The 16,175-nt window shown below is 44.0% G+C and overlaps 1 protein-coding gene and 1 long non-coding RNA gene across 3 annotated transcripts in view; one reads left to right on the top strand and one right to left on the bottom strand.

Moving 5' to 3' along the window:
* Nucleotides 1-10,407, top strand: part of ZNF263 (zinc finger protein 263) — a 14,007-nt gene extending 3,600 nt beyond the window's left edge. For both annotated transcript variants that reach the window (XM_075564374.1, XM_075564375.1), the window contains 2 exons: nucleotides 1,441-1,557; nucleotides 2,055-10,407. In XM_075564374.1, the coding sequence (XP_075420489.1) occupies nucleotides 1,441-1,557; nucleotides 2,055-3,223 (1,286 nt within the window). In that variant the 3' untranslated portion in view covers nucleotides 3,224-10,407. The remainder of the gene's footprint in view (nucleotides 1-1,440; nucleotides 1,558-2,054) is intronic.
* Nucleotides 4,349-16,175, bottom strand: LOC142462474 (uncharacterized). Its single transcript, XR_012787257.1, has 4 exons — nucleotides 15,859-16,175; nucleotides 10,987-11,199; nucleotides 9,564-9,770; nucleotides 4,349-4,898 (listed from the first exon to the last, which is right to left on the bottom strand). It is a non-coding gene; the product is annotated as an uncharacterized LOC142462474 (long non-coding RNA).

Here is a 16,175-nt window from a genome sequence, read left to right as displayed (position 1 = left end):
CATCTGGCGGGCTGGATAATGTCCTTGGCGGGCGCATGTGGCCCCACAGGCTGTAGTTTGAGGACCCTCCTAACGCTTCCCTGAAGACACTCGTTTCAGGGCACTGCTCCAACATTCTAGCACATCGGCTGTCACAGCTGTAAAACGTCAAGTTTCCCTGCTCAGATGTTCATAAGGCAGAACTTCATGTCAAACCGAGAGAAAAAAGGATACTTCTGAAATAAAAGACCCCCAAAAGGTGGTTTAGGTGGAAGATATGCAGGTATTCCACTTTCCTGTAGGTTTGGAAACAACATAGAATGTGTTCCTTACTCGTTCAATTCCGCTGACGCAAACACACATAGACTCCTACAGCCATCAGGTTTTCACAAAGAGGATCACCACTGCTTGTTTATTTTTATGGGCACTGTCTCAGGTTCTCCTTATCCTATCCTTTTGCCACTACTGTGGTGCCCAGAGTTGAACATAGTTCTCTTTCAGTGAGTGCTAAACATGGAAAGAAGTTCAGAACACAATATCTTGGAGTCAGATTTCTATTTAAATCTATTCTTTTTTTTTAATCATTTTATTGGGGGCTCATACAACCCTTACCACAATCCATACATATATCAGTTGTGTAAAGCACATTTGTACATTCATTGCCCTCATCATCCTCAAAACATTTGCTCTCCACGTAAGCCCCTGGTATTGGTTCATTTTTCTCCCCTCGCTCCCCACTCCCTCATGAACTCTTGATAATTTATAAATTATTTTGTTAAATCTTACACTGTCCAACGTCTCCCTTCACCCACATTTCTGTTGTCCGTCCCCCAGGAAGGAGGTTATATGTAGATCCCTGTCATCGGCTCCCCCTTTCCACCCCACCTTCCCACCACCCTCCCAGTATCGCCATTCTCAGCACTGGTCCTGAAGGGATCGTCATGCTGGATTCCCTTAAATCCATCCTTGCCAGCCCAATAGTCAGCGGTCCTTCTGTTTTTTAACTGCATGGTCCTCTCAGAGGCCAGGTTATCTTCTAATTGTCCACCATGCTATTTATTTTGTTTTTGCTTTCTGGAGTTGCCAGGCTAAACTGAGTTCTGTTTTAGACTGATTTTTAAAAGTGGAGTCTCGTTTACAATATGAAGCTACCTTGTCAAGGAACTGGCCATCTCTACGGTGATCTTTTTACTGTTTTAGTTGCAAAAATGTACATTCTCATTGCACACAAAAACGAGTACTGTGAAAGTAGAATTTGGGGTGGGTAGGTGTGGGTGTGTGCCTGCCTCCCCTAATCTTCTAGGGAGAATCACGGTTAGCAGTAATTACTGTCAACCTTAATTGAGCATAGAAGTCTCAATTCATCTTTTGAGGTTTTGAGGGCAGGGATCAAGACTGTGCTTCCCCATTTTGGTGGAGAAAAGTGTTGATACTGAGAGCTGTCTCTTTCACTGTGTACAGAGTCTCTGATTCCCCATCAAGAGGCCCTCAGCACCCCAGTGGAACAAGACAAAAAGTCACTGGATCCCAGGAGCCAGAGGTGTAAGGAGATCCTGAGCCCCAGAAGTCTAGCTGCAGGTAAGACATGAAGGTGAGCTACCTTCCCAGCAAGAGGTATTTGTGTTTGGACTTTGGCCCTGCCAGGTGGGTGTCAGCTAGAGCTTCATTGCTTCCTTTGTCCTACTGTCCACTCTGCATCCCAGAGCTTGGAGTAGGGTGAGGAAAGTGAGGGGCCCAGGGTGCAGAAAATAATAGAGCTTCACTTGTCGGCTGTCTCACTTGCCCCAGTTGAACTACATCCCTGCCCTACTCTACCCCTTCGTGACGGGCAAAAGCCCAAGCCTTTAACTGGAGGTGTGAATGAAGACCTGTAGAGAGGAATTCCAAGACTGAGCTTAGTTCCATTTCTTAGAGTGATGGCCCCACCTGACTGGTTGCTTCTCTGGAAGAAGATGGGAAACTGAGGTAGAATCAGCCCGAAGTGCCCCAAAGGCAGTGGCAGGTTTGTGGGGTTTCCTTTTCTCTTTTCTCCAGTGTTTAAATAATGACAGGGTTTGTTTCTCTTGCTCTGCCAGGGGAAGAGAAATTTGAGGACCAGGAGGAAACTGCTCAACTTGTTGCCCCTGAAAACACCCACCCTCTGGAACTGCCTGGCCAGGCCAAAAGGGGTGAGGTGCCCTGGAGTCCTGAGCAAGGGCAATCTCAGGGCCGGTCAGAAGGGCATTGGGACCCTCTCCCAGAGAATCAAACGGAGCAATCCTTAGTTGGGGCCACAAACTGCAGAGAACTGGGGCGGATAAAGGAACTGCAGCCAAAGAAACTCCACTTATGTCCTTTGTGTGGCAAAAATTTTTCTAACAACTCAAACCTGATTAGGCACCAGAGAATACATGCAGCAGAAAGACTGTGCATGGGTGTGGACTGTGGTGACATCTTTGGTGGAAGCCCTCATTTCCTGTCACTACACAGAGCACACTTGGGAGAGGAGGCCCATAAATGCCTTGAATGTGGAAAAAGCTTCAGTCAACATACCCATCTGACTCGCCATCAGCGCACTCACACAGGTGAGAAGCCCTACCAGTGTACCGTCTGTGGGAAGAGCTTCTCCTGCAACTCCAACCTCCACAGGCACCAGAGAACACACACAGGCGAGAAGCCCTACAAGTGCCCTGAGTGTGGGGAGATCTTTGCTCATAGTTCCAACCTCCTCAGGCACCAGAGAATTCACACCGGGGAGAGACCCTATAAGTGTCCTGAGTGTGGGAAGAGTTTCTCTCGTAGTTCACACCTTGTCATACATGAAAGAACTCATGAGAGAGAGAGACTTTACCCCTTCTCTGAATGTGGAGACTCTGTGAATGACTGTACCCCTTTTCTTACCAACCACAGAACCCCCAAGGTAGAAAAAAAGCTCTTTAAATGTTTGACTTGTGGGAAAAGCTTTGGGCAGGGCATGCACCTCACCAGACATCAAAGAACACACACAGGGGAAAAGCCATATAAATGTACCCTTTGTGGGGAAAATTTCTCTCATAGATCCAACTTAATCCGGCATCAGAGAATTCACACAGGAGAGAAACCTTACACCTGTCATGAATGTGGAGATAGTTTTTCTCACAGCTCCAATCGGATTCGTCACTTGAGAACCCATACAGGAGAGAGGCCGTATAAGTGTTCTGAATGTGGAGAAAGCTTTTCTCGGAGTTCACGCCTTGTCAGTCATCAAAGAACTCATACTGGGTAGGATGAATGAAATTTCTCTGATTCAGATGTGGTAAAGTATTACAGACTTAATTTTCTGAACTAGCCTTCCTTGCCCAACTGATCTCTACAGATTACAGTGATTGTTATATGGAAGTAGGGTGAGGGCTGGCCGTTATGAAGGAGGTGCAGAGGATGCTGAGGGTTAAAGAGTACACACCCTCTGAGTATGTATCCAAGTTGTGATTTGGGTGCCTTGGGAATCCTTGTGATCTATTTATTTAGGACATTCCATGGGAACATTTAGGCTCTGAGGCTTTTACAACCAAAGAGGAGAAGCTAAGTCTCGGGAAATTAGCCAGAATCCAACTAAAGACTAGTTGTAATTTGCAAGTCTCCTGAAAGCCCCGGCTGGGAAGTCATCACAGTGCTCCTCAGTGGCCTGACAGAAGTACTTGTAGGCAGGCCACATAAGCCAGTGTCCCCTTAGGCAAGGAACCAGAGACATGAGCGTAAGGTTATTATTGCAGGCCAAGGAAGTGGCAGTCTACCCTTTAAAGAGCTCTAGACTTGCCCTTTGTCCGAAAAAGATGTCCAGGGCCCTATGAAAGACAGAGGAGTTCCTCAGACAGAGGACGATGCTCTTTGAAGTATGGATGGTAATAAACATCTTAAGGAAACATGAAAATGCGTCTGTTCATTGCAGTCCTTTGCCTTGTCCCTCAAGGTTGATCTCTCCTACCTTGATTCAAGGATCTGCTTTTTTTTCTTTGCAGTTTTCCTTATTGGTCAGGAAGTTCTGAGAAAGGTAGCAAGCAACAGAGGCAGGCCACGTATGGCCTGGTTAGTTCCAAGACTGAGACAAGTCCACGGTATCATGTGCGAAATCAGTGGCTGTGCAAGGCACACGTCCTTATAGCAAAGGCAGCAGAATGACTCCTGGATTAGTACATTTGGCCCTTTTGTGACCTCTGGATTATATATAGTGTGCTTCCCTACATTTTCTACCTCTGGAGTTTAGTGGGGATCTCTTATCCCACTTTTTATGCCTGCTGCCATCTGGTGGGGCCTGTATTATTTACTCAATCAACATGGGCCCTCATTCCACCAACCCCAGAACCAGAGACCCTTGGGATATAGTCTAGGTAAATTCAACCACAACACAAAATAAGGGATAGAAAATTATTCAGACTACATTTGTACACACTTTCCAATAAATATTAATATCCTCAGTCCACGAGTGAAATACATGGAGGATCACAGATGCTTCTGCCAGAAATCAAGTGTTGGTTCAAAAGAACGTCAACACGCTTAAGGAATTTAGTACCATTTTCCCAGGCTGAAAGAGGACATGAAATCACTTCGATATTAGACATTGCATACTGAGTGTAACTCTCCTCCCCCAAACCACCAAAAAACACACTCATTGAGGTGGGATGAATTCCGACTCATAGCAGCCTCTGAGACAAAGTAGTGTTGCCCCATAGGGTTTCCAAGGCTGTCGTCTTTAAGGAGGTTGACTTTCTCATCTTCTTCCCAAGAAAGCTGGCCAGTGGTTTTGAGTCCTGGTCAGCAGCCGAGCGGTGAGCCTGCTGCACCATCAGGGCTTTGTTCCAATCCTGAAAGCCTGGTTCGCCCCTTTCTTGAAGTTGGGGCTCTGTTGGCACCTTGAATGGGTCTCTGCCTTCTTGGGAAAGCATCAGGGGTGTCTCAACAAGCTGCAAAAGAAGGAGGTTACCAGGCTTCTCCAAGGGGGCTCTTCCTCAGGAGTAACTGCCCAGAAGAAAAGTCTTGGGCAAAGGCAAGGAATCTATGGCTTCCACAGCTTGAAGCCAAGTCAGACACCTCCCACAGGCACCCGAGCTGCCCACTGACCCTGCCACACTTGCTGCCTCCATAGAAACTAGCACCAGTGCACGTTCCCTTCCCAGGACTCAGGGTTGCCTTTGCCGCTGGCCCCTCAGCAAGCCCTCTGCACTTGCCGAGCACCCTTACAGACTGACCCTCCTGCCCTGTCCCCCAGGGGTGCTAAACACCCAGCACCTCAGGGACACAACGGTATTCCCTGAAACTTCCAGCCCCTCGACTATCTGTCAGCCGAGACGGAATGAGATAGGCTTAGGGAAAGGGACAGATGCATAGCTTGGGTCATTGTGAAAATGTATGGAGGAAATTCAGTGTAGTTCTCAAGGAAGGGGCAAAACCACCGTTAGGACAATCACCCGGAATGGAACAAGACAGGCAGGCAGGTGCCCTCACTGAGGCAGGGAGTGCGGATGGTTTCAGCTGAAATGCAGGTATTTACCTGGCAGCAGAATAAAGCTTCTGTTAGAAGGTGCCACCAGCAAGAAGACTTAACTGAGCCAGAGGTTTTAGTGGCATCCTATTCGAGACCAAAATTCAGAGACTGAACTCCCTGTATTTCGGAATTTACACTTTGGGAACTCGCTAGAGATGTTTTACAATGACCTAAGGCCAGTCTCAGGATGTCTCTGTTCACTAGATAGTATGGCCTAACTTTTCATTACCAACAGGTAACAGAAGCAGCTCAGGAGTTACCTGGCCCTTCTAGGTGACACCCACATCCAGCCTATTTGAGCAATGTATCAAGTTATAAAAATCCCAGTCACTGCATTTAGTCCAGGGGATTTGTTTTCAACATGAAAAGCTTAGGTTACAATGGTTTGGACAGGGACGAGGGCTGTGAGGGGAGACTAGTGGAGGCAGAGTCCAGGAGGTAGAGCTTGGGCAGGTGCTCAAAGTCTAAAATTTGGGGGGGACAGACAAAAGGGTCTGATTGTTCTTCATGGACAGACAATCTTTAGGCAAGTGGCCTTCAAGCAGTTGACCTTCAAGTGTGTATAGTAGCAACCATAAGCTTGCAAGTAATACCCTAAAATTGGTATTATTATAGGGGGACTTTGTGGGGAACAACTTTTAACATAGAAAAATATGAGTGGGACACATCTCCAACCCACAAACGTGAAGATCTCTCTCCAAGGGGCCCCAGACTCCTTAATGTATGAACATACGAACAAACGTATGAACGAATGTAGAGAATTTGTCCTCATTCACTCTCCTCCCGGTTCTGTTTCCCACAAGTGAGTACTTAACATGAAAGGAAGTAACAAGCTCTCCATTGTCTTCACTGACCAGCCCCTCCAATTTGTCCCACAATCTAGCTGACTCCAGGCTTGAAAGGTGTCTCAAAGGAGGCGACTCCCATGCTAGGGAGAATGCAAATGGAGAGAAGTAGCATGCATGTTGATCCTTCCCAAATTAATTTTAAAATATGAATACATTCTCAAAAGGGTTTGGTGTGTGGAGAGGAAACGCTGACACTGATGTGTAAGGGGGCCCTGGTGGCGCCATGGGTTGGATGTTGGGTTGCTAACCAAAGGTCTGCAAGAGGAACCTGAGGCACTTGGTTTCCATAATGACAGTTTCACCAGCCTTATGGGGCAAGTCCACTCGGTCCTAGAGGGTTGTGATGAGTGGAAATCTACTGGAGGGCTCTGGGTTTGGTTAATTTACAAAGATTAATAAAGAAAATAGGTTGGATGTTTTTGAAAATGAAGAGTAAGGTGGCAATTGCTTTATCAAATGTAAAAAGACGTTTTTTAAAGACACTAAAATAGTAAGGTATACAGCAAGAATGGAAACCAGTTCTCCATTTATATCAGTAATTTTATACCATCGTTGCCTAGTACTCACAGATCAATGGAACAGAATACACACTTTAGAAGATTCTTGCTCTTGATATGAAAAAGGGACATTAAAAGCCAGTAAAGAACCAATTAGACTAACAAAGCTTTAAAAAAGCTACTTTCAAAAGTCAAATGCTCACCTGAAACCTTGTACTAAAATGGGAACAGCCATGAATAGATAAATCCTCATGGTTATACCAGGCCTTAGTGGCACACTGAGGTATGTATGCAATGGGCTGCTAACTGCAAGGTCAGTGGTTTGAACTCATCAGCCACACTCCAGCGGAGAAAGATGAAGCTTTCTGCTCCCGGAAAGACTTACAGCCAGAAACCTCGGAGCAGGACTACTCTGCCCTCTCAGGCTGCTAAGAGTCAGAATCGTCTCCATGGCAATAGACCTTTAGGTGGTTTTTGGTTATAACATCAGCAAAACCCAACAGCTACATTCAATGTCAGGATTGAGGAATAGGAGAACATTCAAATTCCTACTGGAAATGTGAAAGCTATAAAATATGTGTCCAAAAAAATGTTCCAACACTGTCCTAGTAGTTTAACTTCTAGTAGCCACCTTAATAGTTAAAACATTTCTACATAAAAATGCTATTATTTGCCTTGAAAAAAAAACTGGAAGCAAAGTTGTTCAATAGGAGAATGGGCCATTCGACTGATAATGGTACACACCACTGTAGAGTGTTACAGAGCCATTCAGTTTGAGATTTGTGAAGAGATTTTAATGACAAGATATTTTAAGAACCAATGAAGCATAATGGTTAAAAGCCTGAACTTCGGAATTAAATAATTTATATCTCATCTTGACTACTTACTAGCTATGTGATCTTATAAAGTTACTTAACTTTTCTAACCCCATTTCCTTATCCATAAAAAAATAAAAAGGGTTGGGGAATGTTATTGTGAAAATTAAATTTTTTTTAATATGTGAAATATATTAATGTTACATGAAACTTTCACGGATAGCTAAGATCTTGGGTGATTTTTTTATCTTCTTTATAATTAGCATATATTACTTGCACAGGAAGAGGAACAATAATCCAAACCACCTGGTTGATTCTGACTCAGGGTGACTAGCTAAGACATAGTGGACTGTGAGAGCAGAAATCCTGCTCTTTCTCCTGAGGAGTGCCTGGTGGTTTCAAACCAATGACCGTGCAGTCAGCAGTCAAATGCCGACCCCACAGTGAGAAGAGGAAAGCAAACACTAACTAGGTGGTGTAAGATTTAAGAAACCAAAGCATGCCGTCCTTTAAGAAAACCCTGGATCTATCCATATCTTAAAGGTAAGGTGAACCAGTCAGCATATAGCTTCTTTATTATATACTGTGAATACCATTAGGGTAGAATTTAAAATAATGAAAAAAAAGAATTTAAAATAATGCTTTTCCCACAACTATTCCACCTAAGATATTCTAAGCCAAGAATTCCTCATTAAGATCCTTGTATAAAACAGGAAAAAAATCCAAATTATTGAATATATTTGTTTATTTAAAGAAATGGAAATGCACTGTTTTCGAACTATTTTATAACCATTATGTTTAAGTTGACATTGATACACAAAATAATCAGATGATACAAACTGTGACAATTTAGAACTGAACTCCATCATGTTATTCTATAACTACAAATCTTTAAGCACAAAATCTAATTATTAGAAGCTAGAAGTCGAAGGCATGTTGAAGGACTCTTTCCTATTATGAAGCCTAGATTTCAAAAAGCTGCCAAATCTACAGTGGGTCCTACTCTGGGACTGTTGACAATTTCCCACTGCATGTCTTTCAGGGTAAAATAGAACCTTTGAAACTCAGGCGTGGCATCAACAAAATCAAGAAGGTAGTCCAAACTCTCTCACAGCAGAGAATTTAAAATCAACAGGCTGTTGGCATTCAGTTCCTTCCCCTTTCAGAGCAATTCCTCTAGTAGTGCCACCTTTGCTTGGAGAAGGGGCACAGCCGTGTTCTTCTTCCCCATTTAACCACATTGGATGGCCATCGACTTGGTTTCCAACTCCCCACATTTCTCATGAACTCCTCTATAATCCCCACGGTCCAAACCCTAAGATCATCTCCAGGTTCCATTTTAGAAAGATGATTTTTGCATGCATTTGCTATGGTGATTTGTTGTACTTCATCCCACCTTTTTGCCCAGTTGAAAACTGCACTTTTTAATGTTGTCAGAGGAACCAGCCTCTAACAACCGAAGGGTCTATAGGCGCAACTGTATGGCGATAACATAGAAAGATTATGGTAAAGTCTTAGAAGATAGTTAAGATAGGAGAGAGAATAAAGGAGTCACACATTTTATAGTAGCATGCTCACCTCAGCACCTCTTGGTGGTCCATGTGGAGGTCGGAGGAGGGGCAGGGAGAACTTTTACTGTCTTGAGATATTTATAGGTAGCCATAGGACATGCATATTCAGTAGTTACATGTCACAAGGTGGTTGGAATCTACAGTAAGGTCCCTGAGCTCACAGGTAATGAACTAATACCTGCATATGAGGGGGGCTGGGTAACACTGTGGGAAGAGATAGCAAAATGATGGCTGCTTTCATAGAGATAAAATCAACCATGTGCTCACTTTAAGGCACCATAGCTGTTAGGGGAGAATCTGTGGGAATGATATTTAAAGCAGGATAAAGTACTTGGACTTGATCTCTAACTTACCAAAGTGGTGGCTTTCCTCCCGTGGAATACTAGCTTTCCAGATTCCCTCTGTTGTAAGTTAGGGAATAGAGTCCAGTCATATTTCCCTCGGTGTCAGTTTCCCACATCATGTTGTAGGTTTTCACCTTGGAAATTCCTTTTTGTCCTTCGTCTTGCTTGTCATCACTTGCTTCAACAATTACCAGACTCTCTTCAAGTTGCTTCCACCTATAAAGTTGTTTACAGTTTAAGATCCCATCTAGATTCACTGGTCGAATCAAGGTTGAAGTGTTACGGGGAAAGACCATGCATTATAAGCAAATGTGGTGAAGAAAGCTGATGGTGCCCGGCTATCAAAAGAGATAGTGTCTGGGGTCTTAAAGGCTTGAAGGTGAACAAGTGGCCATCTAGCTCAGAAGCAAAAAAGCCCACATGGAAAAGCACACCGGCCAGTGCGATCACAAGGTGCCAAAGGGACCAGGTATAAGGTATCATGCACACAAAAAAAGATATGTGTGTGTATATGTATGTATATGTGTATGTATATGTATGTATGTGTGTGTGTATATATATATATATATATACCATATTGAATGAAGGGGGAAGTGCAGAGTGGCGACTCAAGGCCCAAGTGTCAGCCAATGGAGATTCCCTCATAGAGGGGTTTAGGAGAGGAGATGGGTTAATTAGGGTACAAGGTAGTACCGATGAAGAACACAGCTTTCCCCCAGATCCTGGATGCTTCCTCCCCCCAACTACCATGATCCGAATTCTACCTTGCAGGGCTGGATAGGGCAGAGGTTGTACACTGGTACATATGAGGGCTGGAGGCACAGGGAATCCAGGGTGGATGATACCTTCAGGACCAAGGGTGTGAGGGACGATGCTGGGAGAGTGGAGGGTGAGTGGGTTGGAAAGGGGGAACTGATTACAAGGATCCACATGTGACCTCTTCCCTGGGAGAGGGACAGCAGAGAAGGGGGGAAGGAAGACTCCGGATAGGGCAAGATATGACAAAATAACGATGTATAAATTACCAAGGGCATATGAGGGAGGGGGGAATGGGGAGGGAGGGGGAAAAAAAAGAGGACCTGATGCAAGGGGCTTAAGTGGAGAGCAAATGCTTTGAGAATGTATGGATGGGGCAGGGAATGTATGGATGTGCTTTATACAATTGATGTATATGTATATGTATGGATTGTGATAAGAGCTGTATGAGTCCCTAATAAAATATAAAAAAAGAAAAGAGGAGAAAAAAAGAAAATGATTAGGGCAAAGAATGTACAGATGTGCTTTATACAATTGATGTATGTATATGTATGGACTGTGATAAGAGTTGTATGAGCCCCTAATAAATTGTTTTAAAAAAAAAGACCATGCATTTTATTCAACCATCTGCACTGGTGTTTCCATAGAAAGGTAAGCAAGCTGAGGAATTACCCACAGGTAACAATGCCCTGGCTTCCTCTTCATGAAACCTGAGACGGTCCAGTTGAAAGTGCCTGACGTCTGCAACCAAGTTTTGAAAGAACCATTCTGAACACAATTCTCCGGTGAGCCAAACGTCTTTGCTAGGTTTACATACCACAAAACACACGTGTCCTTCTTCACACTTTGGGCAGCTTTGATTTTCCAGTTATGCCTCCACCGCCTGCATCTGCACAGAAAAGGCAGATAGCCGTTCTTTTATGTTCTTCCCTGTTCTGCTTGCTTCCCTTTCTTTTGTTCCCTTTTCTGCTTGCCTTACTGTCTCCTGGCATTGATTTCCCAAAAAAGTTCTGTCTCATCCCGACTATCTGGCAGAGCCAGACAGAGCTTTCTTTCCCTCTTTGAAAATCAGGGACAGTTTTTGTCCAAACAGCTCAATGCTTGCTGAAGCTGAACTTGGGACTCACTCCACATACAATTTTTCCGTTCCTAATTCCATGCCTATTTTGAAATCTTTTTAGTCCTAACTTTGAATTCTGTTTGACCAAAACACTCAGCACTGCCTGAAGCTCCATGCCTCTAACTGGAACATCAGCTGAGCGTTTCTGTTGGTACCACATGGACGCTGCGTTGTTCACATCGCCATACTGGGCTCCTGTTGTCTTTTGTCTCTTCTCAGCCCCAACTACTGGCATGTCCTGCTTTAGTACAAAGTACACTATAAACTTCTTATTCTTTTTAATGTCATAAAATGTTGATTTACTAATCCCAAACTCACCCATTACATTTTGAGACCATCCAGCTCAATCATCCTTAGCACTTTCATTTTCTCTTCCAAATCTAGTGTTGTGTATGTCCCTTTCTTATGTGTACTGAATTTGATTCAAACAACAGAAGAGAAAGGCCCTACAGATTGGGGGAGGGGGGCACAGAGATCATTTTCTGAAACTAGCTCAAAGCCCCAGGAGGCCCAGATACTCATTCTGGCAAGTGACTAATAAAGATGAAGGCTGAGGATGGAAGTGCTAATCCGGAGGTAAAGTTTTACACACGTAGAAAGGTGCCATTGCCCAAACCCAGAATGGCTGTTGCTCCTGCAATCTGGGTGGTTGGAAATCCCCCTGCCCCTTCTCTCCTTCCACAGATATGGCAGCACCAATCTAGGAGAAGACCAATACCTGCAGTCTCCCTAATTCAAGACAAGAAAAAAGACAAAAGGAAAATGGGAAGTGTTGAGCAAGGTGTACCCATAAAAACAGACTTCTAGTGAGAAGGTCTCAAGAAGGGAGTATGAGAAGAAGGGAGTGTGAAGTCCAAATAATCTTGCGTCACGGAGATGCAGTGTGGCTTTCCCATCCCCACAAACTTGCTATTACCTAACAGCCAAAAAAGAAAATGGTGCTTCTATTTCTCTAAATAGTGTCTACAGCAGTCCATCTGTCTAGATTAGATTAAAGACTCCAAATGTTAACAACTCTGACACTAGGATCTGTGGATAGCTGGAATTTGGGGATACTTGGAAAGAAGGAAATTAGGAGGTGTTGTTGAATAAATTTTGTTGCACACATTCTAACTTTCTCAATCTTTGAGCTTTGGTTAATCCAATGTAAACATAAATATATAATTTATGTAGAAAATTACATAGAATCATTTGTCAGTGACACTTTTCTAGTCTTAGATCTTCCTGCAGACACCTCGTGCAGTCTCACGTGCTGTTCTTCCTCACTGAAACAATTCTCATTTGGGATATTATCAAGGTTCAGGGTCATGACAGTTCGTAATGAAGGGCTAACCATTCTACAAATATTTTCCCGTCATTAAAAAAATTAAGATTGTACCTTTCATATGTTTCCTTAAGTTTAGCATTTTAAGATTTTATTTTCCTTTAATGTAGATGTTACTTAATTTGAATGATGACTCAGCTGAAGAAATATAAAGGCTTTTATACTGGTGTTTCTGATTGTTTCCCATAAGTTCTTCTTTTGATGAACTTTTCCATAGTACCGTGTCCTCAAATATTCCTTTTAGGTCTTGGTGCTGCCCAATGCCATTCTAGGTCTTTAGAAATCTGCTACTCTAAGTTAATTGCCTATTTCTCACTCCAGACACCGAACATTGTGAGAAGAAACAAAAGTTGCCACTTTTTTTTTCCATTCCAGGAGCAGCTACGAAAAATGAAAAGTATGTCAGAGAGAGAGGAAATAACTGGTGGCCCAGTTATTGTTCCTCTCTTAAGGTCAGAGTCTAACACTTTACAGGAAACTCTATGTTCTCTTGTCTTAGAGCCCACAAGCTCAACATTGGTTTCTCGCTAACATTTGCTGCAAGAAATGCCAGCTTTGGATTAGGGAACACTGAAAGGATAGGGAGATAATATGGTAGTAAATCAATGACAGCATACTGTCAGGTAACTCTGTAAAAGAGACCATTGTAACATTATAAAAGAGGCCAAAACAACTAAGTGATACGACTGTAGATGGGGGGTGGTGAATGTATTTTCAGTCAATAACAGCACCACTAACTCCAGCCAGTTACCCACCAAAAATATTCCGTCCCCTGTGGCAGTAGGGTTGACTCAAGATAAACTCAATCCACCTGCTTCCACTGCTTCCCAGCTAAACCCTCATTTCCACCAGAGCCCCTAGACCAGGATCAATGCAAGAGGAAAGACACAGGTACTTTTGTGGGTTCTGCGGCCAGAGCAGGCAACTAAGGCACTTAACTGCAAACAAGAAAAGCCATCAGCAAATGACAATCAATCATTAGCCATGTGTCCACTGCTTCAGCCTCCTCTTCCTTCCACAGGGCCTCCCCTAAGCCCCTCAGTCATTGCTCTGCCAGTGACATCCAGGGGCACTGTCAGCAGAATTTCATTTATTCATTTTGGTGAGTTCTACATTTATGTTCAGGGTTGGGTCAGATGATTAGTCTACTGGTTCTGAGAAACAGAATAATAATTGTTTTTTAAAGAGATTAAGTCCCAATCTGAGAGTCTAAGGCAGTGGTTCTCAACCTTCCTAATGCCATGACCCTTTAATAAAGGTTCCTCATGTTGTGGTAACCCACCAACCATAAAATTATTTTCGTAACTGTTATTTTGCTACTGTTATGAATCGGGCAACCCCTGTGGAAAAAAGATCGTTAGACCCCAAAAAGAGTTGTGACCCACAGGTTGAGAACTGCTGGTCTAGGAAATGATTCTGCTTTGTCTCCTATTCAAATGGCTATGGCAGACAAATTAAGGATCTATGCGTCAAAGAAGCATAATACCACACTATTCAAAAACAAAAATTAAATAATGGTCCTGAATGGTATTGTAATGATCCCCTATCTTCATTCTTGGCTTGTATTTATCTCCAGATGAACTGACCTAGTAAGTAAAACCAAAACCAAACCAAAATCACTGCCATTCATCCAATCAATGCTGACTCATTAGGGACCCCCGTGAGACTCCAAGACTGTAAGTCTTTATGAGTGCAGCTGCTGGTGCATCCAACTGTCAACCAGGTAGATTACAAGCCAACACTTAAGCACGACACCAAAGTTCCCTCAGCTACCCTCAAGTAGTGCTTCATGATCTACTTTATTTAATCATTCTAATTCAAAGCACTCTGCAATAATGTGCACACAAACTTATTTTGTAACCTAAAAAGGAAAAATAGGTTTCCCCTAAGTGTAGCCCAGTAGGATCAGCAAAAATGGACGACAGATCTCACACTTTTCGCTTGAGTCCCTTTTGCCTCGGCTGTGACTCCACTCGCAGCTGTCGAAACTCCCTCTGAAAGTAAAAACCTAACTTCACGCCATCTGATCGATGCCATCTCTTAAGGGCCCTCGAGCACCATGTCGAGCTGCTCCGGTGTTAGGCGGGGCAGTCTCTCTCATCTCACACCCTCCCCTTGGTGGGTCTGGACAGCAGAGCTTGAGGTCAGCAACCCACCATGAAACACCAGGCGCCTTACAAACCCTCCGTATCCGTACAGATCAGAGCTGGAAACACAGGGAGTCCAGGACGGAGAAACCCCTCAGGATCAATTAGGAGAGTAGCCATACCAGGAGGGGAAAGGAAAAGTGGGGCGGAAAGAGGGAACCGGTCACAAGGATCAACATATACACCCCCTCCCTGGGGGACAGACAACAGAAAAGTAGGTGAAGGGAGACGTCGGACAGTATAAGACAATAATAATGTATAAATTATCACAGTTAGTGAGGGAGGGGAGAGGGGGTAAATGAGCTGATACCAAGGGCTCAAGTAGGAAAAAAATGTTTTGAGAATGATGATGGCAACAGATGTACAAATGTGCTGGACACAATGGATGGATGATAAGAGTTGTACGAGCCCCCAATAAAATGATTTTTAAAAGAAAAAAAATCCCTCAGTCTTTCAGAATTTCCCCCAACCAAAGATCAACTTTTACTCTGATTTGGAATTTATAACGTTCGGCTAATGTCTTACTCTTTACTGCCTTGTGTAACTGATGGTCATGAAATCAGTCCTCTTACTCCGTAAGTTGAGGACACTGTCATATCCAACACTAACACATAGAGAACAAGACTCGTACAGGCTCAGACTATGAAAACATCAGTAATTAGGATAATATTAACTCCCGGATATGCTCATATTCTAATAAATGATTCATCAAATATTTATGGGATCCCTACCTTACCCAGAACACTATTATTGGACACGATAGGAGATACAAGATAAACGGGTCATGCAAAGCATATTGTAGAGGGAAGGTACAAAAATGCCAAGACACACACCTCCCAACCTAGGACCTGCCAGTGGTGGGCGATGTGACCCTGCTCAGGTAAGGCACTTCCTAGGACTCCATTTCTCCGTCAAAGAGAACCATACAGGGCACCTATCTCCCAAGTTGGAACTCACCTCACACAACAGTGCATGGTCGTTGTGTTCCTATTCTAGCCAAGGCCTGACCGGGAGAAAACTGCAACTCGAGACGCCGGTCCCAAAGCCTCCCGGCCTCTCCAAAGCCACACAGTAACATCGTGGACCGCACGCCAGGCCTGGCCGAGCGGGGACCCGGGATGGGGCAACCCCAGGATGAAGCGCTCCCCGGGTTCCTTTTGGCCTTGGCGGGCCCCGGGCCCTGCGACACGACCTCTTCCTGGCCCGAGAAGCGTTTCTGCTGGGGAGGCAGGGGCAGCGGGCAGAAGCTAACCGAGACCGAAACTCCGCCAGGA

This window comes from Tenrec ecaudatus, chromosome 12 (genome assembly GCF_050624435.1).
Source record: "Tenrec ecaudatus isolate mTenEca1 chromosome 12, mTenEca1.hap1, whole genome shotgun sequence".
In the NCBI taxonomy this organism is placed as follows: Eukaryota; Metazoa; Chordata; class Mammalia; order Afrosoricida; family Tenrecidae; genus Tenrec; species Tenrec ecaudatus.
Note: the sequence above shows the minus strand (reverse complement) of the source record. Positions and strands in the feature narration are given on the sequence as shown.